The sequence below is a fragment of the Haliotis rufescens genome, unplaced genomic scaffold (genome assembly GCF_023055435.1).
Source record: "Haliotis rufescens isolate VD_foot unplaced genomic scaffold, xgHalRufe1.0.p SCAF_143, whole genome shotgun sequence".
Lineage (NCBI taxonomy): Eukaryota > Metazoa > Mollusca > Gastropoda > Lepetellida > Haliotidae > Haliotis > Haliotis rufescens.
The window spans coordinates 353,691-378,408 of NW_025963828.1; the positions used below are offsets into that span (position 1 = coordinate 353,691).

The window sequence follows — 24,718 nt, forward strand, 5'->3', positions numbered from 1 at the left end:
CTGGACTAATTAAGTTGTTATTGCCAGTGTTATTTACATAGCAACATGCAGGTTCTGCCATCAGTTGAGACTGGAATGTTTTTGTTGTTTGTCCATTTCGCGTATCTGTTGTGACATAACGCATATTAACCAATAAGTTAATAAATTACATATTCACAAATATTACGAAATATTCATCATCATATTATATTGCTGAAGTAGCATCGACACTGCAAGTAGATGCACATGTTGATAATTACAGATTTATCGCATTATAGTGAGTGAGTGAGTATGGTTTTACGCCGCTTTAGCAATATTCCAGCAATATCACGGCGGGGGACACCACAAATGGGCTTCACACATTGCACCCATGTCGGGAATCCAAACCGGGTCTTCGGCGTGACGAGCGAACGCTTTAACCACTCGGCTACCCGACAGCCCCTTATCGCATTATATGTAATGTCTATAAATAATCATTCATTCAATGTTGCTGAAACACTTTTCACAAATAATTTACATCGATGGAATGTCTTATTTATCTACAATATTGTTCAAATGACTCTTCGCCCATGTAGATGAAATGAATTCTTGACATAAGGCATCCTTAAGAGAAGAACAAAGCTTAAGGCGAGACACCTTCGTATTGCTGTGGTCGATTTAAATCGACAAAATGGCCGGATGAAACGATGACGTTAAAACGAGGTTCAACTGCTTGTACGTGTGATAGAGTACAACATACATAACACGGATCGTGGTTGCCTTGGCAGCTTGCTTTTCCATCTCAGAGTCCTTCGGAAGACATCCGAAGATCATGGATTGGGAAGCGATTTTCAACGTTTCTTACAATTCTTTTGGCAACAAATTACAGACTTTCAGGAGCCGTGCTACATCACGGCCGTCAAAATATGACGTCACAATGTCATGTGCGGCATAATGATCAATATCATAATTGTGCCACGACGCCAACAGAAGGTTGATAGCCGACTCGTCGTATCTGTGACAGTTGGCGTACTTGTTAGACTTGGGGTAGAGGTTGAGGTTACACTTCTTCTGGGATCCTGGCGGAGCCATACAATACTCCTCCAAGGCACACTGCACCAGCCATCTTGTGAAGAAATGTTTGAGATGAGCCGAGTTGTGCATGATCATCATATTGATTTCCACGTGTTGCAATCGGAGCATCTTACGCACGTCGATCGCCAGGTAGTAATACATCTCGGGGTTGGTCACCACGGCGGTTGAGTAGCTCTTGAGGGGGCCGAACATGGCGGCACCTCCTTTACGCGACAGGGCGAAGTGACCCCGGAGGTCAACGCCTTTCTTCATGAACCTCATTGGCTCCACGAAGACAAAATGGCCGAATCTGTTGAGTGCGCTCTGAAATATATAAATGTAAATTATGTTAACAGCAAACTATATTTGTAATGCTTTGTTGAAGGAGATGATTGTAGGGTATAGTCAAATATGTGCAACATAAGGGCCCGGTTGCACAAAGCGACCGCAGCGGAACGACTATCAAACGCCAATGATGATGTAGACGACAGTCGAATCACTGCGATGGAGTGTGGAACACGGCACATAATTAGTAGTGAATTGGGTTTGTTTGTTTGTTTGTTGTTTAACGCCGCACTCGGCTATATTCCAGCTATATGACGGCTGTCTGGACCAGGCAATCCAGTGATTGACATCATGAGCATCTATCTACGCAATTGGGATACAATGACATGCATATCAACTATGTCAGCGAGCCTGACCACGAGTCAGTCGCCTCTTACAACAAGCATGTAGTTGAAGATCTATTACAATACATATCTGGGCGGGCATTTCCAATATTTAATAGCACTCAGATAGAAAAAAGTGAAACAAAACTCTAAATTAAGACTGCAATGAACAGAGAAAACAAAACTGAACGCAAGTTGAAACCGAAAGAAGAACATCACTCATTATCACTTTATGTGAAAAAATCGTTAGCTTTTGAAATACGGATGTATAGGATCAGTCTATATCCGACCGACTCGGGGTCACTCGGCTTATTCCGCTGCCAACGGGCAGCTTTGGCGTAGTGATATTGCATGAACTCAATGTGAACCGTGAAACGCCAGATCCCGCCGCATATAGTCCGTCACATACACGAAACGTTCTTAAACGGATTCTTGCTGGAGTCAGTCAGTGCTGGTCGAGGTCGGAGTGTATCCGACGTTAAGTATGTGTGTGGACACCATGGTAATCCGTATGTTCTGAGATTTGTAATCCGTGATATACTTTTCATATTTATTTTGACTGTTCTTTTATAACAAACTCAAAAACACTATGACTATGAGTATGGTAAACGGGCGATCTGTTATCCAGCTATACGGACAATAAAACATGACGAAAATACAGTGACCTAGGTTTTACTCTTTCAGGCCAGAGTGAGGCCAGCAACATTACGATCACTCGTTAGTCCGGACCTGTTTGCCCTGAAACTCATCTTCCGAACGATCTTGTTGGAAACCCGTTAGCCCTGAATCCAACCCTAAGGACGATCTTGCTAAAAACCCGTAAGCCTAGAAACCAATCTTCCCAACGATCTTGTTGGAAACCCGTTAGCCCTGAAACCAACCCTATGAACGATCTTGTTGGAAACCCGTTAGCCCTGAAACCAACCCTATGAACGATCTTGTTGGAAACCCGTTAGCCCTGAAACCAACCCTATGAACGATCTTGTTGGAAACCCGTTAGCCCTGAAACCAACCCTATGAACGATCTTATTGGAAACTCGTTTGCCCTGAGACCATCCATCTGAACGATCTTATTGGAAACCCGTTAGTCCTGAAACCAACTTTCCGAACAATCTTTCGGAAACCCTATGTTGACCCAAAACGAAACTAGTTCGTTACCATCATTCGTCAATCCAGATATATGATAATCTGGACGACTCTACGGATATCAGTAGCGTCCGGATTAACGAGGTTTCACTGTATATAACATCGAGCACAGCCTATCAACCAATTGGTTCATTTCTTTTGGATGAGTCTAAATGTCAACACAAATCTAGAGAATAACCACTCTCGATTATCTGCCGAAACATATTCCATAGTAACGGCCGAATAGTGATGACAATTATAAGAATTCACCAGATGTACGCGAAAATGTTAAGGATGTCCTCTTCTCCTCCTCTAAGTCAAGATTCTTCTCTGTAAACATCTGTCCATTGTAAGGTCCGTATACTATTAAAGTGCTTTCAATAAATGTGCAACTTACATCCAAGACAATTGGCCTCCAGAACTTTTCATCCTGCTTTTCAAGTATATGTTCTGGATACAGCGTCAATATGTTGGGCATCAATTCTACACTGCAGAGTTCTCTAATCTGGAGAACACAAAAAATACAAATAATATTTTCCATAAAAAAATTCATATTGTTTTCCATAATAGCTGAGTCACCTAAGTCCACACAATCATTGTTCTTGGGCTTAAAAATGTATCTAGGGAGTGAGCATTGCTATCATCGTTCAAGCTATTCGTGAGTGAATGGTGAGTGAGTAAGTGAGTTGGGTTTAACGGCGCTTTTAACAGTATTCCAGCCATATCACGTCTTGTCAGCTTAATTGGGAGGAAAGCCCGAAGGGATGCAGGTTTCTGACGTTTACCACTTTGGTGAAACCCACTAGCACGGGTATGGTGCTGACAAACCTAGAAACATAATCGGGGCGAACCGGGATTCGAACCCACAATCATAGGTTTCTGGCGCGCCCAAAGGACGCAACTCTGCACAGCGACCTGGGACCCCTGTCTATTACTAGTCAGACTTGAACAAGGGCGTGTACCTGTCTACTAGTCAGACGTTTCTTGGGGCGTGTACCCGTCTCCTAGTCCGACTTTAACAAGGGGCGTGTACCTGTCTACTAGTCAGACGTTAACAAGGGGCGTCTACCTGTCTACTAGTCAGACTGGAACAAGGGGCGTCTACCTGTCTACTAGTCAGACTTGAACAAGGGGCGTCTACCTGTCTACTAGTCATACTTTAACAAGGGGCGTGTACCTGTCTACTAGTCAGACGTTTCTTGGGGCGTGTACCCGTCTCCTAGTCAGACTTTAACAAGGGGCGTGTACCTGTCTACTAGTCAGACGTTAACAAGGGGCGTCTACCTGTCTACTAGTCAGACTGGAACAAGGGGCGTCTACCTGTCTACTAGTCAGACTTGAACAAGGGGCGTCTACCTGTCTACTAGTCAGACTTGAACAAGGGGCGTCTACCTGTCTACTAGTCATACTTTAACAAGGGGCGTCTACCTGTGTACTAGTCAGACTTGAACAAGGGGCGTCTACCTGTCTACTAGTCAGACTTGAACAAGGGGCGTCTACCTGTCTACTAGTCAGACGTAAACAAGGGGCGTCTACCTGTCTACTAGTCAGACGTTAACAAAGGGCGTCTACCTGTCTACTAGTCACACTTGAACAAAGGGCGTCTACCTGTCTACTAGTCAGACTTGAACAAGGGGCGTCTACCTGTCTACTAGTCAGACTTGAACAAGGGGCGTCTACCTGTCTACTAGTCAGACTGGAACAAGGGGCGTCTACCTGTCTACTAGTCAGACTTGAACAAGGGGCGTCTACCTGTGTACTAGTCAGACTTGAACAAGGGGCGTCTACCTGTCTACTAGTCAGACTTGAACAAGGGGCGTCTACCTGTCTACTAGTCAGACGTTAACAAGGGGCGTCTACCTGTCTACTAGTCAGACTTGAACAAGGGGCGTCTACCTGTCTATTAGTCAGACTTTAACAGGGGGCGAGTAACTGTCTACTAGTCAGACTTGAACAAGGGGCGTGTACCTGTCTACTAGTCACACTTGAACAAGGGGCGTGTACCTGTCTACTTGTCAGACTTTAACAAGGGGCGTCTACCTGTCTACTAGTCACACTTGAACAAGGGGCGTGTACCTGTCTACTAGTCACACTTGAACAAGGGGCGTCTGCCTTACTACTAGTCAGACGTTAACAAGGGGCGTCTACCTGTCTACTAGTCACACTTGAACAAGGGGCGTGTACCTGTCTACTAGTCACACTTGAACAAGGGGCGTCTACCTGTCTACTAGTCAGACTTGAACAAGGGGCGTCTACCTGTCTACTAGTCATACTTTAACAAGGGGCGTCTACCTGTCTACTAGTCAGACTTTAACAAGGGGCGTGTACATGTCTAATAGTCAGACTTGACCAAGGGGCGTGTACCTGTTTACTAGTCAGACTTGAACAAGGGGCGTCTACCTGTCTACTAGTCAGACTTGAACAAGGGGCGTGTAACTGTCTACTAGTCATACTTTAACAAGGGGCGTGTAACTGTCTACTAGTCAGACGTTAACAAGGGGCGTGTAACTGTCTACTAGTCAGACCTTAACAAGGGGCGTGTAACTGTTTACTAGTCAGACTTTAACAAGGGGCGTGTAACTGTCTACTAGTCATACTTTAACAAGGGGCGTGTAACTGTCTACTAGTCAGACGTTAACAAGGGGCGTGTAACTGTCTACTAGTCAGACTTTAACAAGGGACGTCTACCTGTCTACTAGTCATACTTTAACAAGGGGCGTCTACCTATGAACTAGTCATACTTTAACAAGGGGCGTCTACCTGTCTACTAGTCAGACGTTAACAAGGGGCGTCTACCTGTCTACTATTCAGACTTTAACAAGTCGTGTCTACCTATGAACTAGTCATCCTTTAACTAGGGACGTGAAACTGTCTACTAGTCAGACGTTAACAAGGGGCGTGTACCTGTCTACTAGTCAGACGTTAACAAGGGGCGTCTACCTGTCTACTAGTCATACTTTAACAAAGGGTGAGTACCTGTCTATTAGTCAGACGTTAACAGGGGGCGTCTACCTGTCTACTAGTCAGACATTAACAAGGGGCGTCTACCTGTCTACTAGTCAGACGTTAACAAGGGGCGTCTACCTGTCTACTAGTCAGACGTTAACAAGGGGCGTCTACCTGTCTACTAGTCACACTTGAACAAGGGGCGAGTACCTGTCTACTAGTTAGACGTTAACAAGGGGCGTCTACCTGTCTACTAGTCAGACGTTAACAAGGGGCGTCTACATGTTCATTCAGTTAATGTATTTACTACAATTTAGCGGATTTAAATTATAATTCCTCCTGAAATGAAGCGTCGTGGAAATGATCTTGGAGCACGTGCTCTGATACCGTGGTTCTATTTGTGTTCGGGATTTTGGGTACTCAGAATCTGACGAATAGCTGTTAAATCAATGATGTAGTGAAACAATAATTATACATTCGCTGATTCTGGAACTTAGATACAGTAAACTACGTTTATAACGAACAAGCTTATAACGAACTGACCGATATAACGAACTTAATTTTAGTCCCGGCCATTTGTGGCATATATGCTGTCTATATGCTTAAAACGAACTTCGATTATTACGAACTAAAATTAGTGGTCCCTTTTAGTTCGCTATAACCGTAGTTTACCGTATATGTATATTATGAAATGACGCAAGATGTTATAAGTACTACAAGAAAGGTATGTGCATGAGTCTCAAGCTACAATTAATGACATTAGGTCACAACAAACTGTTTATGCGTACATTGTAATATCATCATCCCTTTTTTTTAACAAAAACTACATGGTCACCCCAAATGAGTAGATTATAATATTTAGGCAGTGAAGTACACCGTTACCTAAACGTGGCTGGTGTATGGGCATAACTAATAAAATCTATTCAAGCTTCATGCATAGAAGGACCGCCTCCGTGGTCTAATGGTAGAGCGTCCGCCCGGAGAGCGGAAGGTCCGGGGTTCGATCCCCTGCCGCCTCATACCAAAAGACGTTAAAAGATGGTACTTGTTGTTACCCTGTCTGGTGCTCGGCATTAAGGGGCTAAAACAAGGACGGGTCGGCTCGGAGTCAGTATACTGTGTCTGAGTGGGGTATCCATGTTAAACTGCGGCACTATAAATCGGCATCAGTCCGGACTAGTACAAGCAGTCACACAAACACGTACATGCACGTCGCTATATAAGTGCATTAATCTTGGACGCGACGTTAAACCCAATTTCACCTCACCTCACCTCGTGCATAGAAGTGATAGAACTCTTAAAATATATCACCAGTTTTGACACTTTGATCATCTGCTGATCCACCAGTTAATGGTGTGTTATGATCGATGTGCCAATTATCGAAATTATTTTTGGAAGTTATATCATCGGTGATCTTTTAAGACAAATAACCAAGACTTTATAAAACTGTTACATAAAAATGCAACAACATAATAGCAGACAAATTGAGACAACTGGAGACTTAATGCAAGTCAGCATATTTATACTCACATAAGAGGCCTCTTGTTGCGAGAGACCGATGTCAAATATACCTATGTCTGCTTTAGGGAAGTTGAACTGAACGCTATAAATAAACCTGAGCGCTCCCCCGTAGGTGTCGCTGTTCGCCGCTGTGACGAACGCAAAATCGTCTTCTGTTTCGTGGATGTGTTTGTCCTCTTTGACTTCAACTCTTGATTGATATTTGCTGACTTTTTCAAAGAACTCCTTCCTCCGCCGTATCTTATCTGCCGCTGTGTTCAGGTCATCGTGGTCGTCTCCAAACCCCTTTTGCAATTTTGGAATTTTGACGTTTTTATGATCTCCGATTCTGTCGATCTGCTTGTGAACATCCGGGTCTCCCTTCAGCGCAGCATCGTTGAGGTCTTTTAACATGTCTTCTCCGTCTTCCTCCTTTCCTTTCCACTTCATTTTCTTTACTTCCTCTTTCTTTCCATCCCGGTTAGCCTGGCCTCCGTCGAAGCTATCGTCCATCACGATTTCCATGACTTTCTTCGGTTCCACCTTCGGTTCTACTTTTGGTTCTAAGTCCTTGACCAATTTTGGCTCAATATCCGGAATCAGGTCAGGGTCATTTCTTTCTTGTCTTCTATTGTCTTCCTTTCTTTTCTCTTGCTCTCTATATTCTGCGGGCTCTTTTTTGTCGTTCCTTGTATATTTTTCGTTTCGTTTCCGTTTGTCTTCGTATTCCTCCTTTTTGTCGACATTCCTTTCATGTTCGTCTTCTCGTTGCTGTCGTTGTGCGTGCTGTCTGGGCTGCTGCTTTTTAACATCTTTGACCCATTGTTCATCTTCTACGTTTTGGGATTCGTCCTTGACATGTCGTGCCCTATCAGCATACTTGTGACCTTCACCTTTCACCTCTGTGTCGCTGTCCTTGAACTTATCTTTGTTGCGAGGGTGACGATCATAGTCATCTTTGTCTTTATCCTAAAAAAGACATGGACGTCCATATTTAATTAATAAATTCGTATAAGGCAATACAGAGGTAATATGTCTTTTGAGCGTCGTGAAAGTTTTGAAAACATACGACCAAATTTGAAATACATGTATAAAAAACCAGCACCATTAAACTTACAAAGTGCCACAGCACCTGTTCTTTGATGTGAGGATAGAGGGAGATGCTACAGTATGTTATACTAAACAAATAAACAAGAATGCACTTGAAGATTGGATTTGACCAAACAATTACAAACTTTATCAAAACGTTATATATTTAAAAGGGGAACGGGTGGCCCCGTCGTTGTCGGTGCCATAATTCGCCTTGCAGAGTTGCGTCCCTTGGGCACGCCAGAAACCTCTCGTCGTAGTTTCGAATCCTGGTTCGTCCCGATTATGTTTGTGTGTTTGTTAACACCATACCCGTGCTCGTGGGTTTCACCAAAGGGGTAAACCTGCCTCATCTCCCACATCAAGCTGACACGCCGTGATATAACTGAAACACTATTCAAACCCAATGCACTCACTCACAAGGCTAAAAACAGCCGCCTGACACTGCACAGACTACAGCACAACTATTATACCCGTATTTAATACATCATCATCGAAAACCATTTCGTCTTCGTTTCATATTTAGTCACCATAAAACATTAGTGTATAATTTCACTTTCCCGCTACCCGTGAAGATCCGGGTTAGAATAAGTCTCCAGCAACCCATGCCTGCCGTAAAAGGCGACTATGCTTGTCGTAAAAGGCGACTAAAAGCCTGACTTGGTTGATGTATGTCATCGTATCCCAAGCGCGTGGATTGATGCTCATGATGTCAATCACTGGATTGTCTGGTCCAGACTCGATTACTTACAGACCGCCGTCATATAGCCGGAATATTGCTGAGTGCGACGTTAAACAAGAAACAAACTAGTGTCAAAAGTGGCGTTATAAAGAATTTAGTGCGAATTTATCTGGTAATTGTTACTACTGAATGAAGCGCCACATATATATACCAAGATAGGCCAGCCAGTCAGTGACTGATCGATTTCAGCAACACTCGGAAACTACAGACTTAATCGGTACATGGCGAGTTAGAGGGTGTGAGAGACGCCACGCCCCAGGTACACGTAACGAAACTTACAGGTGTAAACTATTTATGAATGTAATGGGGATAATTGATCTGACTGTACGACCGTTGATGAACTGTACTGTAGACATTCATAATAAATCTTCCATGGGGGGTAGTTTCGTTCAGTGATTTCAAACCAACCATCAAGAATTATACTCGTGATCTCATACAAAGAGACACCCAGGTCGGAATAATTAAACGTCATGGGCAATTGGTCATTTCTATTTGGGTTGTCAGTCAAGACATGATGAGGTAATTTTTTACGATGTCGAATTGGCCTACCCACGAATATCTGCTTAAAACAGATTAACACAAATCTCCTTAGTGTATCCCTGGTGATGAAAGGTTCACCATCTAGCATATTTTGCTTCACAGTGGCAATCGCAAGGGATTCACATTTTCAAACAGTAAATCTGAAAGATCTTTTTCCCGTGTCAGCGGGCATCTCATGCTAAGCTACTTGAAAGAAATTGGCCTGTATTATAAATTTTAAATATGTATGTGAATAATTAATTGCTTGTTTATTAATATAGTACGATGCTTTTATCATCTGACACTATCGAAGGTTCTGTCTAGGAGGTTAAAGTACCGTAAAATGATTGTCCCCCTGTGTGACACGTAATCCTATCATAATCATTGTCATTATCATCAACCAGTGTTTTAAGCCAACTCATTGCTGAGCATATGTTTTTAATATTGGCTAGTATTGTGCACAGCCGCCAGTGGCTAAAGTGGAGACGTCAATCCTGCTGGGGTATCATGTAGGAAACTGAGACTTCGTAAGTCCGCATGACCCCTAGCGAGGTGGCCTAGCTTTGTTTATTGATGGCTTCAGCCCGTGTTTTAAACGGTTATCAATAATATTGTTATGCCCAGATATGTTTGACAAATTTGTTTCGAAATATAACTTTGTATTCATGACTCAACTGAATATATATTTATCAACTTGTTCTCGTCGCTATGATTATGCGTCAGCGTACATTGATGACGTCGAACGTTGTTCATAATATTAATCACTGGTTCGATTATTTACAGGCGGTCGTCATATATTACATCTGGCGTCAAACAACAAACACACTCAATATATATATATATATATATATATATATATATATATATATATATATATATTATCTTCGCTATAATTGTGCATAATATTTCTATAGATTAGCGATATTTTAAACAAAGAAATGGATGTTATGTATTCTTTGGCATCCCTCTGCTCATGGCATCATAATCGTACGTACTTCCTCCGTGACGATGCAGGTTAAAATTGCTCTTCATCAACCCATGCATGTCGTAAGAGGCGACTAACGGGATCGGGTGGTCAGGCTCGCTGACCAGATTATACATGTCGTTTTATCCCAACTGTGTGGATCAATGCTCACTGGATTGTCTGGTCCAGACTCGATTATTTAACAATGAGTTCATAAAGCTGAATATTGCTGACTGCGGCGTTCAACAACAAACAAACAAACACAACAACGCACTGGATGAGATCATATTGTTTCAATATATATACTGAGTGCTTAACATTGCGATGTCAAATGGACTTGTGTATATAAACATTTTACTTTGACATAGGTTTGTCTTTTTCATATCCAGATGTACGCATTGTTCATAACATGGATATTTTTCCTTTGGGGATAAAAATACCATGCATGGATAGATTAAGCCAATATTACATTCAATCTAATCGTGTATTTGTTTGTAGCCAATATTACATTCAACCTTATACTATATTTAATTGTTTGTTGACTAACGCCACACTTTTCAGCAATATATGTCTGCGGGCTGTACATAATCGCGTCTGAACCAGACAACCCTGTGATTAGTATCATGAGCAAGGACCCTCGCTTTTCAAGTCACTGAACCCTCTCTGACCACCAGCTCCCTCAAGTCGACCGGCAGGGTTGCCTCAGACCAATTTTAACCCGGGCCTCTACGTGGGTTAATACTGTATATGTAGACTCTCCGAAATATATGACGCCAGGTCTCCAGACAAACGAGTTTCATTGCACATTAATATAATGATAATCGCTAACAAAGCAATAGATTACGTCACGAAAAATAACCAAGTCTAAATGAAAACACAAATACGTCATCGCATTAAAAATAGATTCATCATTTAATCGGATGCCTATAAAACTCCCTCTCTCTCTCTCTCTCTCTCTCTCTCTCTCTCTCTCTCTCTCTCTCTCTCTCTCTCTCTTTCTCTCTCTCTCTCTGTATGTGTGTGTATAATAAATAAATAAATTATTCAATTAATTAATAAAACAACGGATCTACTTACGTGAATGTTTTCAGTTTCTTATAGATATGTGTATACATCTATATATAGATATATAGATTTATAGATATATAGATATAATGTATATATAAATGAAGGAGATACAGAAAACATTCAAGTGAGAAGATATGTTGATTATTTATTTATAAAATTAATAATTTAATTATTCAAAGGACATGCGATGAACGACTCCTTGATATCCATTCGACGATATCGGTGAAATATATTTATTGTGAATATTACTTACCTGCACAAGCCAAGTGTAAACAATATAGGCGGCCATCAGCAGCAAGCCGTAGTGTAACACTTTCGTCAGTGTCAATTTCATTGTTGTATATATCACTTCCTCAGTGAAATGGACAACACTTGTCAGATTATAGAACCTACAAACAACACTTGGTTTAAGACACTGCGTATATGTCCATGAAGTCAACACACTCTTGTGACGTAGTATAGGAACTTGATGGCAGAGGCTAGCATGCGTGGACACAATTGATTTTTGGCAACACGTGGAGTTGAAATGAATGGTTCGTGTACATTTCGTTATTGACATGTACAAGACTGACATCAATGTCGATGTCGCAAAGCTGCCACGTTCACCGACACACTATCAAGGAAGGCACATCACCAAACTCACATAAATAGTTAATTAATACGTGGTCTGTAATGTCAGAATGACAGATAGTCATCATGCAGCTTAAAACGACATGCGATGGTTTTGGCAGATATGAATTTTTATTCATGTGTTCATTTGAACGTAAACATAGCATGCCACCAGGCCTGTATAGTGCGTTGTTATACTATCGTTGCTGCTGACATTCTTCACGGGGTTCTTTTACAGTAATGCTAACGGTATGTATGGCGTACACAAAGAGGCGCACGTAAAAGGGCAATATTATCGTTGGAAACCTGTATATATTACATTTTATATAAAACACCAGACTTTCGCTTAAATTTGCCGTCAATTTCATATTTTAAAATATGCTGATTAAAAAAAAAAGTGTTGTGAAGTTAATTGCATGTTTTTGTTATTATTTTTTGATGGTGTAAATAACGAGGTTCTTGTGCCACGTGAAATATTATCAATCTAACACAATATCCAGTGATGTAATCTTATATTGAAATGCAACACCTGATTCTATCTTCATATTTATGATGAAATGGTTACAAAATATATGCAAACTAAGCCAGGTGCGATATATATGAAATTAATATCGAAATTCCATTTTTTTCTTTATGGTCAGCAAGACCATTAGTTGTTTCCCTTGGCTACCCACAATCCCTTATATACGCCATATTGGATGCTTTTGGAAACAGTACACAAACTCGCCAAGCATGAAGTTGAAGCGGTTTCTTTTGCGCTATTATCCTCCAGGTACAAAAGTTATGAATTGGGTCGTGACGAGTAGTTTATATATGTTGACGATGCATCATAAAGTCAGTTAATTAAGCACGATCGTTTTAATAACGACTAATTTCATAGACCGGCGCGCACATGTCGGCTTGATTGATAAAACGAACGGTGTTTGTGTCATGATGTGTTTCATATTTTACTCATTGTGGCTAATGAGGAGAAAAAGGGAATTTCATTTCACAAGGCAGTATGAGAAATATGTGAATTATGTCTAATATCTTCTTTATTCAACCCGTACTTTTATTGTATCACCATGGCAAACAGAAAATGTTGTAAATCCGTTGCTATGGTAACGATAACCTTTTGTTGTGTCTTGGCAATTGTGTTTATAGCGTTGAATGTATATATAAAAATGTTTTAATCAGTATATCAAGTAAAAAACAATTACTATTTCTTAAGAAATGAAATTTTTGGAAGGTGGATCTGAACCATTTTAGCTGAGGATTAATTAGATTCTATCTCAAAAACATAGCCTATTATATACGTTTTATTAGTCAAACTTTTGTTCATTTGCATGAGAAGGAAGACACTTGTTTTTGAATTATGTGCAAAATTCACTGAAGTGTCATGTCAAGGAAATATAAGAATTTACCAGAAAAGCCTTGCCGAAATGGGTGCTGGCTAAATCTGGCAATAACGGCAATGCATCTGGCAAAAGGGCTACTATGTGTCGGGCGAACACAGCACCTCTATTTTTAATAACGATAAGAACAATTTTTTATTACTATATATATCCGCTCCAGATTTGATTATTTACAGGCTGTCGTCATACAGCTTGAATATTGTTGAGTGTGCTAAACTACAAACAAACAAGACCTGTCTAGATCCGGGGTAGAATAGGTCTTCAGCAACCCATGCTTGCCGTAAAAAGCGACTATGCTTGTCGTAAGAGGCAACTTACCAGGGTTAGAAACTAACAGTTTTTGTCCACTAGCCCTTATAATGATAACATATAGCAAAACCCTTAAAATGGGCCAATTTCTGCTAGTCCTCAGGATACCTTTTATATACTATTGGGCAGTTTGGTAAGGACTACAGGACTAGTGCAAGTTTCTAACGCTGCTTACAGGATCGGGTGGTCAGGTTCTCTGACTTGGTTTGATGAGTGTCATCCTATACCTTGATGCTCCTGATGTCAGTCACTGGATTATCTGGTCAAGACCCAATTATTTACAGACTGCCGTCATATAGCTGTAATATTGCTGAGTGCGGCGTTAAACAACAAACAAACACATTTACGTTCATCATGATTATTGCTCTTCAGGTATCATACTGGAGTATGAACAAGGCGGGAACCTGAAGACCAAGTCCATCGATCTCCTGGATCTAAAACAACAGTAAGTGCCACTCTGCTGACATTGGGAACGACCATAGGTGAAGTGTTGATGAAGGAGGTACTTCCGGTGCTTTATGTTTAATTTTCATGTGCATCATCTCCGTTGTCTAGTGCTTCTGCCCAGACAATGGATCGTGGGTGGTTCATACCAAAAGACTTTCAAAGTTGTACTAACTTCCTTTTTCAATCTGTCTGAAGCTAATTTTTATGTTTCTAACTTCTTCTTTGAAGCCATTAGGTTTAGGATCCTGATGATCTCAGCAATGGTGAAGAATTGTTCATTGAATTTTGATCCGATTTTTAAACATGGCTGTCCTGGCAGCCATATTGAATAACAGTTTTGCAGATATCATAATGACAGCCTGTAACCTTGATTCATATACAGGATTGTCTAGATTTACTGCTAAATGGTGTTTACCGATTTGTCATGATCTTTAAACCTAATGTTGCAAATAATCCAGATATAATCGGGTGAGCGTCAGAGAGTTTCCTGATGTGCTGTTTTCATTCATGAGCTGAGAACCCCTCTGGTAATCCTGGATTGGGAAAGGTCCCCAGCCACTTATGCTGGTCATAAAATGCACCCAAATGGAATGGATGGTCAGACTCGGTGATCTGGTTGGTTACGTGTTATCATAGTTATTGTACCAAGATCGTGTGGATTGTTGTTCATAATATGAAATCTGGATTGTCTGGTCCAGACTCGATGATTTACATGCTGCTATCATGTAGCTGGAATATTGCTGAGTTTGACATTAAACCACAAACAAACATGAGCTGAAAATATCTGTTTTTCTTGCTTACATTGTGTTTTATATTTGTAGGACGGACATTGATGCGGTTGTAGATGAGATATCTCGCAAAGAGCCTCTGATCACAGCCTCCAAAACAGAACAAGTCAGGAAGCTCATTATTCGTATCCTTCACAACAGACACAAGGACAGTTAGGGAGCAGTTCCAAAGTTCAATGTTGGATAAAAGTACTTAAATTCTTAAGGTTTGGGACTTGGGGCCACACGCACCTTAAAAATAAATTATGAAACTGTTGTCATGCTCACCAACAAACTGAATTGCGATTTTTATCCGAGGTCAAATTTTTAACGTTTCTCTGTTTTATAGTTACATTGTGTAACTTTAAACCTACTTACAAATTTTGAACACAAATGGTAAACCACTATTTTTGAGAACTCCAAGATGTGATATCATCAATCACTTTGAGCTGTGAGTTGCATCTTCGTCATATTTTAAAGCGAAAGAATAACAATTAATTTCCTGTTTCATTTCTTAACAATATAGAATTTGCTGTAACAGGTAATGACATAAGAAACCCATTTATTAGTCAAGATGTGTTGTATCTTCTGGTTAGTTCCATGTTTTGCAAAACCTGGAGTAATCTGTTGTTTGGAAGCCTTAACCAGGTACCAGGTTTGCAGGAGAAGTTGTCGCATCCAGACGATCACCATTATTACCTGTTCAAGGTGAGATACCAGCTGATAGTTCTGTTGGCTTATGCATTGTCCAGCATCCTTGTACATTCATCACTGTGTTCACTATTTAAGTTATTCCTACAGCTTGTGGACCCGTGAAGATTCCGGGGTAGAACAGGTCTTCAGCAACCCATGCTTGCCGTAAAAGGCGACTATGCTTGTCGTAAAGGGTGACTAACAGGATCGGTGGTCAGGCTCGCTGACTTGGTTGATGCATGTCATCGATCCCAATTGCGTGGATCGATGCTCATGATATCAATCACTGGATTGTCTGGTCCAGACTCGATTATTTACACACCGCCCTCATATAGCTGTAATATTGCTGAGTGCGGCGTTAAACAACAAACCAAACCAGAAAACCTACAGCTTGTGTCCTTGTATAATATTGATAAAACAATTACAAGAACATGTTTATTGAAATGGAATGAAATTACTGTCTGTTCACAATATATGGTTTGGAGTTGTTTCCCTTGTTGCATGTTTGGCTATAAGTATAAACCCAGAATGGTTTTCATGTATGGCATCAGTTTAAGGTTAGGCAAGGCCAAGACATTTCTTTCTCTTTGTGTTAACATATTAGTAAACTTAAAAACACCTCGTCTTGTTTCATGCAATTTACCAGTCTCCAAACATTTTACTGAGAGATCTAAGCATGTAGATCTATATGTCCCCAAAGTGAAAACATTACTGGTTCATCCAAGATTACCTAAAGCATGATTTTGTTTTTGACTCTGAATGATACACAGTACTTTTCCCTGAAATCTTTTCCCCATAAAATATGTGTGCTTTAAGCTCAAGTGTTGTAATCATCAAACCTAATGTGTTTTTGTATGCCCTTTATAAGGGATGTTTCCAGCTGTTTGGCACCAAGTCGGCAGCACATGTCGGTAAAAGTTCCCAGTTTCTCAGAATTTACAAAAATACGATTAGAAAAAAAATAATCAAATTTTGAACATCACTATATTTTCCTAATTTGCCTGCCCTTGGCACTTGGCTTAAAATTCTGGTAATTCCCTGTCTTCATATTAAACTTTGAATCCTGGATAACTCCCTCCCTTTGTATTCATGCCAATTCTTTGAAGATTTTCTTCACTCAGACACCAAATGTTGGATCAAACAAATAAATCCCAGTCTATGATCATCATTAGACTGCACCAAATAATTTGTTTTATTTATTCTATTTATTCTACTTATTTATTGTAATGGTCACCCTGGGACCCCGATGACCTGCTAAAATCAAGCACCTCCACCACGCTCACCACTCCCTCTCCCACCACCCCCACTCCCGCCACCCCCACTGATACCACCCCCACTCCAACAAGCCCCACTCCCACCACCCCTGCTCCAACAACCCCCACCCAAACAACCCCCACTCAAACAACCCCAACTCCCACCAGCTCCACTCCCACCACCCCCACTCCAACAACCCCCACTCCCCCCTCTCCCCTCACTCCAACAACCCAGTAAAACAAAAGAAAGAAGAAAATAAGTCCCAAGGGCTCGTAAATCGACAGACCCGGGTACATCCCTGGTATTATACACAAGATAATCCAATAGTAAAAGAGTCAAAATGCACTCTGTATAGACAAGATAGAGAACTGCGCTGATCAAACCTTTTCCTACTTTTCAGGTGCTACGAGCTCACATTCTTCCTCTCACAAATGTTGCCTTCAATAAGTCAGGATCAAGGTAAGATGTCTGTGCTGGACAGGGAAGTCCACACAGTTTTAGCAACGATTTACTGTTCCTTTATCTGGTGTTTAACGATACTCTGTTATGAGCATCTTCCCGAGTTAACTGACTATGACAGTCCAGTTTCCACCCTTGCCAAACTAGGCTGGAATTTCTGGGCTTGATCGTAGCGCCATCAGTGGCTAATATGAGTTATGTTCCTCCTATTGACCAATTAGATTCCAGCTCACATATCACTTGCATTTGCTTCAAACAAAATGGCGGCTCCAAGTCAAGAAGATTTGATCGATAATCAAAATCTATATTGTGATAAAACGGGTCTTACTTCACAAAGTGCATCAAGCACGTGAGCGCCTTTATTAAAAACATGCAAAGATGTGGCTGTACACATGCTTTGCAAATCCTGTAATCGACCGAAATCTGCCCTGCAGTTTACGAACCAGATATCAATTTTGTTACAGGTTTTTGATTGGAGTATGCATTCGGTAGTCTCAACAAAAATATCACTCCCAATCTCATTAAAATCAGACCTTAGTTCTCGCTACCGCTAAACAAAGATCTGAGGACATCCCATTAGGGGTCACGTCAGAACGACCTTTCATCCGACCAATCAGTGCGTCGCTTACCAGATTATGAAAGTGACAGTCGGAATGTGATTTCTAGTCATGCAATCTCGAAAACTTTAACATGGGGTATTGCGAACGATAGTTACGGGTTTAACGACTGAATCCATACAATCTAAACCATCTATTAGCCATTCCAGAATGTTTTTTTGTTCAGTTTTCAAATTTGTAATCAAGAATTTGTCAAAATATGTTTCGAAGCGTAGTCGCCAATTTGAAATTTGTGCTGTAAAGCATGAGAAAGCTGCCTTCTGATTGGTCATTCCATTGGTCGGTCAAAGTTTGCGTAAGGTCGGCCTGGCGTGACCCGTAATGGGATGTCCTCAGATCTACGTTTAGCGGAAGCAAGAACAAAGATCTGATTTTAATGAGATTGATGTCACTCCATAAATCCAGCCTAGTTCGGCAAGGCTGGAAACTGGACTGTTGTCGCCAGTTAACTTCCTTGCCTCAGGAGGATGTTTTATGAGTGAATCATGAAAAAATGAAATTTGATTTTCTATATTTCCAGTATTTGACATAAAGTATTCATTGTTTTGTCTCCAGCTTTATCACCGGTAGCTACGACCGCACATGTAAAGTGTGGGACACAGCATCAGGCGAGGAGCTGTTCACACTGGAGGGACATCGCAATGTCGTCTATGCCATTGCCTTCAATAACCCTTTTGGGTAAGTTGTTGAGAAGAGGTTTATGCCATTACATAATGCTGTTGTTGTGTGTTTGTTTGTTGTTTAACGTCGCACTCAGCAATATTCCAGCTGTAGGATGGCAGTCTGTAAATGATCGTCTGGACCAGCCAATACAGTGATTAACATTGGGCATCAATCTACGCAATTGGGATACGGTGACATGTATCAACAAGGTCAGCGAGTCTGACCACCTGATCCAACAAGCATGGGCTACCAAAGACTAGATCCGTGAAGATCTGCGGTAGAATAGGTCTTCAGCAACCCATGCTTGTTGTAAGAGGTGACTAACAGGATCGGGTGGTCAGGCTCGCTGATTTGGTTGATGCATGTCATCGATCCCAGTTGCATGGATCGATGCTCATGATGTCCATCACTGGATTGTCTGGTCCGGACTCAATTATTTACAGACTGCCGTCATATAGCTGGAATATTGCTGAGTGCGACATTAAACAACAAACCAAAGTCTAAATCTAACCATGCTAACCCAGGTCTTCAGCAATATGTGGAGTGATGTTTTTTTTCAAGTGGAATGAAGAGGTTGAAATGATAATGCAATTTATATAACAACCTAGTGAGGTGAGTGGTCTCCTCACGTGACATTAAAGAACAAATCACGTTTTAGTTGTGTTTTTCTTTCAGTGACAAAATTGCCACAGGATCATTTGACAAGACCTGCAAGTTGTGGAGTGCTGACTCCGGGAAATGTTACCACACGTTCAGAGGACATACGGCAGAAATTGTAAGTGGAGGACTTTTACAATTTTGATTTGTGTCTTGTACAGGTAGGATGTTTTGTAGGGAGTATTACGCATAAGGTCCCACGCATGACCTCGAGGTCAAAGTAGATCAAAGGAGAACCGTTGTCATGGTGAAGGAAAGAACACTTATTTATGAACGGGGATATCTACGACAAATATACATGAATAACACCAGTTTCTGTTGAGTCTCCTGTTGGGAACTGGTGAAAAGTTCAAGATTGTTTATTAAATGAAATTGTCTTTAGCAACTCAAACACTTCTACTAGCAAGCGATGCCATAGCAGTGGGCCATTGAAGTTTATCTGCATCTGTCATTTGAGACTTTATATGTTTGCTTGTTTGTTGTTTAACACCGCACTCTGCAATATTCCAGCTATATTAATATTATTATGGCGATCTGTAAATAATTGAGTCCGGACCAGACAATCCAGTGATTATTTCATTGTCAGTCTCTGAGGAATGGTTACCACTTGGGGCCTGAAACTTGATATTTGGATGCATCTTTACAAATCTTATGATCAAGATCAAGGTCATCTTCAAGGTTATTGTGACATGTGGTTGTATCATTTATTGCCGACCCGTAAAGATCCGGGGTAGAATGGGTCTCCAGCAACCCATGCTTGTCTTCACGTGAAGATCCGGGGTTGAATGGGTCTCCAGCAATTCATGCTTGTCTCCCCGCGAAGATCCGGGGAAGAAGACCCATGCTTGTCTCCCCGCGAAGATCTGGGGTAGAAGACTCGGGGTAGAAGACTCATGCTTGTCTCCCCATGAAGATCCGGGGTTGAATGGGTCTTCAGCAACCCATGTTTGTCTCCCCGCGAAGATCTGGGGTTGAATGGGTCTTCAGCAACACATGCTTGTCTCCCCGCGAAGATCTGGGGTTGAATGGGTCTTCAGCAACACATGCTTGTCTCCCCGCGAAGATCTGGGGTTGAATGGGTCTTCAGCAACACATGCTTGTCTCCCCGTGAAGATCCCAGGTAAAATAGGTCTTCAGCAACCCATGTTTGTCTCCCCGTGAAGATCCAGGGCACAATAGGTCTTCAGCAACCCATGCATGCCGTAAAACATGACTATGCTTGTCGTAAGAGGCGACTATGCTTGTCGTAAGAGGCGACTAACGGGATCGGGTGGTCAGGCTCGATGACATGGTTGTTGCATATCATCGTATCCCAACTACGTGGATCGATGCTCATGAGATCAATCACTGGATTGTCTGGTCCAGACTCGATTATTTACATACCGCCATCATATAGCTGGAATATTGCCGAGTGCGGAGTTAAACAACAAACAAACAAACATTTATTGCCAGTCACTGTCGCACTTTTACTTGTACAACTCTGGGACTACCAAGTCTAGGTAGTTGTTGGATAATGAGGTCTGGAGGTTATGTTTTCTGCCTGGAAGTACACTGTATGTTAAAAATTTGGGAGTTTTGGGAAAACATTTGAGGCACTACAAATTGCTGTACATAGTTGCGTCCCTTAGGCACACCAGAATCCTATGATCATGTGTTCAGATCCTAGAATCGCCCTGATTCTGTCTCTATGTTTTGTCAGCACCATACCCTCGGGGTGAGTTTCACCAAAGTGACTGTGTGTGGTAGGACCTGCCTATTGATGGTAGTATTCCTGTTTGAGCTGTATAATAACAGCAGTGTTTCTGTTTCATCTGTGTATTGATGATGTTGTTTTTTCCTCCAGGTCTGTCTAAGTTTCAACCCAGCCAGTTCAGTCCTAGCAACAGGGAGTATGGACACGACAGCCAAACTGTGGGATGTGGAAACAGGCACAGAGCTCAATACTCTCAACGTAAGTCAAGAACCTTATTTATCAAACAAGGGGCGGTCGGGTAGCCTAGCGGTTAAAGCGTTCGCTCGTCACGCCAAAGACCCGGGTTCGATTCCCGACATGGGTATAATGTGTGAAGCCAATTTCTGGTGTAAAGGCAGCGTAAAACCACTCACTCACTCACTATTTATGAAACGCATGTTCAGGGATTTATCTAGACCAGCTCAGAGGCTGATATTTGGCCCGAAACCTGCTGCAGATGTCATTGAAAATTCTCTACTAAAATTAAATGAATGAATGAATGAATAAATAAATAAATAAATGAATGAATGAATGAATGAATGAATGAATGAATGAATGAATGAATGAATGAATGAATGAATGAATGAATGAATGAATGAATGAATAAATAAATAAATAAATAAATAAATAAATGAATAAATGAATAAATAAATACTCTTCGTGTTACATGAAAATGATAAATTTCCTGCAGGCCATAAGGACCCATACAAATTTGAAACTATGGCCCAACACAAGATCTACCTACCACAGGCCTACGGACAGGCGCTTATTTCGAACACTGTCTACGTTCGATACCCACATGGGGTACAAAGTGAGGGTGTGTGATATTACTGGTTCACCAGGAAATCGCAATTCTTTCTTTCAAGGTGTATTATAATATTATTTTATATGTCGGTATATCAGGTGATTTCAAATATCAATTTTTTTTCCCAAATACAGAAACACATATATGGAGTACACATTATGCATACTAAATACAGTAGTTATATTGACATGTTCAAAATGTTCCCATAATTGCAAAATACAAAGTAACTTGTCTCTTGCAATGATCATCGTTAGTTGTGCACTCGCATAATTTCGTACATTTGCATCAACCTCAATCGTTGAACATCTGGGGCCGCATGTGGAAAGAAATTAAGAATGAAAATTCCCCCCTCAAGCAAACTATTGGTGAAATGGACCAAAAAGTGTGTCAGTATGTCGTGTGATGCACTGGTCGAAACACTGGGAAACATTCAGTGTATCGTGATACGTATCTCAGGTGGCCTTGTGTATCTCAGGTGGCCTTGTGTATCACAATATTTTGTGATACACTTTTGACTGCCAGTACCCATCCTTAGTATAGTGTGTGAAGCCTAATTCTGATGTGAAATTATGCTGAAAGCACTCTTGGCATGGCCTGTTGTCTGTCGTCTGTGAATTTTTGACTGCCCTTCTGAAATAGTGTTTGCTTGTCATGCTGAAGACCCAGGTTCGATTCCCACATTGGCACGAAATGTGAAGCTATTTCTGGTGCCCTCATCTGGAATATTGTTGGAATATTGCTAAAAGGAGCCCCAAAGCAAACTCCCTGACGGAAATGACTGAATGGAAGAGACTGAAACTGGAGTAGGATGTCAAGCATCATGATGGGACTCAATTTGTTAGCTAGCCCAGACCAGTTTTGTAAATGTTAAGGGTTGGTAGAATTTCAAACATTTTCAGGTGTATTGCTATATGTTACCAGTATTCGGGCTGGTAGATGTTCTTGGTTAATTTCAACCTCTGCTATTGGTGTTAAGATTCAAATTTGAATGTTTTAAAAAAAATTCAAAAATGGCATAAATGGCATATTTTCAGAATATGAAGGGGCGGTGGGATAGCCGGCGTTTGATTCCCCTTATGGGTACAATGTGTGAAGCCCATTTGGTGTCCCCTGCTGTGATATTACTGGAATATTGCTAAAAGTGGCGTAATACCATACTAGCTCACTCACTGGGAATATCAAATATTGATATAATCTGGAGCTACAAAAAATGTTTGAACAAAACCACCTGTTTGCTGATCATGCCGAAGATCCAGATTTAATTCCAAACATGGGTACAATGGCGGCAGCCCATGTCTGGTGTCCCCGCCATGATTTTGATGGAACCTTGCTAAGACCCCACTCACTATTTGTTGGTATACGAACTTCAAATCAACTATTTTCTTTTTATCCCCCCGATATGTAATTAGGGTGATATAGTAATCTGCTTGTCTGTCTGTCCATCCGTGTCTTTGTCCATCTGAAAGCAGTTTTTGCAATATATGGGTCATTATCAAAATTGTACCCCTTTGGTCCTGTTGATTAAACAAAAATAAAACTTGTTAATTCCAACTTTTAGTGATTTCATGAGAAACAACTGAACTTAATCAATTAGTTAGTAAATTATGCAAATACAAAGAATCATATTTTTGTCATATTTATAATATACCAGAGAAACAGTAGATATTTATTGTCCTTGGTGTAACCATTATTGTTACCGATATTTTGCAGAGAAAAAAATAAATGCAATATTACTTTCAGTGTTTTATTGTAAAACTAATATTTAATCTCTGCATAGAAAAGAAGAAAAGAAATCTCATATCATATGGCAGGTAGATTTCGTGTCAGGCCGTAGTTTCACAGTTGTGTGGGTCCTTCTGGTCTGCAGTAAATTTATGTGTGTTTTTCATTTGTCGCAATAACCTGCACTTTGCAGTGAGAGCTAAAGAGCTTAGTCCGAGCCTGCCGCTTCTAAAGTTTTAATGTTTTAAATTTCAAACACTGCCTGACACATGAATACAAAGTTTCGAATCCCAATTCCAGCATTAGAAATTGGCACTAGTTCTGTAGTTCTTGCCAAACTGCCCAATAGTTAAGGTATCATAAGGACTAGTAGAAAAATACCATTTTTAAGGCTTTTGTTATATGTTATCATAATAAGGACTAGTGGGATAAAAAAGTTTCTACCACTGAATTCCATGGTATTGTTTTGATGGCTGAATAGCTACATTTGTAGAGGGACAAACAGATTAGATAGGAATACTGTCATCAAGTTGGACAGATTAGATAGGAATACTGTCATCAAGTTGGACAGATCACTCTTGTAGTTGTAGAGGGACAAACAGATTAGATCTATAGGAATACTGTCATCAAGTTGGACAGATCACTCTTGTTGTTGTAGAGGGACAAACAGATTACATAGGAATACTGTCATCAAGTTGGACAGATTAGATAGGAATACTGTCATCAAGTTGGACAGATCACTCTTGTAGTTGTAGAGGGACAAACAGATTAAATCTATAGGAATACTGTCATCAAGTTGGACAGATCACTCTTGTAGTTGTAGAGGGACAAACATATTAGATAGGAATACTGTCATCAAGTTGGACAGATCACTCTTGTTGTTGTAGAGGGACAAACAGATTACATAGGAATACTGTCATCAATTTGGACAGATCAC

At 40.9% G+C, this 24,718-nt stretch overlaps 2 protein-coding genes across 2 annotated transcripts in view; one reads left to right on the forward strand and one right to left on the reverse strand.

Moving 5' to 3' along the window:
* Window positions 1-106: 106 nt before the first annotated feature.
* Window positions 107-12,138, reverse strand: LOC124130899. Its single transcript, XM_046493955.2, has 4 exons — window positions 11,907-12,138; window positions 7,302-8,240; window positions 3,223-3,330; window positions 107-1,356 (listed from the first exon to the last, which is right to left on the reverse strand). Exons 1-4 carry the CDS (start codon window positions 11,985-11,987, stop codon window positions 820-822), a joined length of 1,665 nt encoding a protein of 554 aa, XP_046349911.2. The 5' UTR covers window positions 11,988-12,138; the 3' UTR covers window positions 107-819.
* An 818-nt stretch (window positions 12,139-12,956) lies between these two features.
* The window catches only part of LOC124130900 (dynein assembly factor with WDR repeat domains 1-like), a 30,193-nt gene continuing 18,431 nt past the window's right edge, over window positions 12,957-24,718 (forward strand). The window contains exons 1-8 of the mRNA XM_046493956.2: window positions 12,957-13,034; window positions 14,338-14,410; window positions 15,234-15,325; window positions 15,835-15,887; window positions 17,527-17,585; window positions 18,758-18,880; window positions 19,541-19,640; window positions 21,366-21,473. Of these exons, the coding sequence (XP_046349912.1) occupies window positions 12,995-13,034; window positions 14,338-14,410; window positions 15,234-15,325; window positions 15,835-15,887; window positions 17,527-17,585; window positions 18,758-18,880; window positions 19,541-19,640; window positions 21,366-21,473 (648 nt within the window). The 5' untranslated portion in view covers window positions 12,957-12,994. The remainder of the gene's footprint in view (window positions 13,035-14,337; window positions 14,411-15,233; window positions 15,326-15,834; window positions 15,888-17,526; window positions 17,586-18,757; window positions 18,881-19,540; window positions 19,641-21,365; window positions 21,474-24,718) is intronic.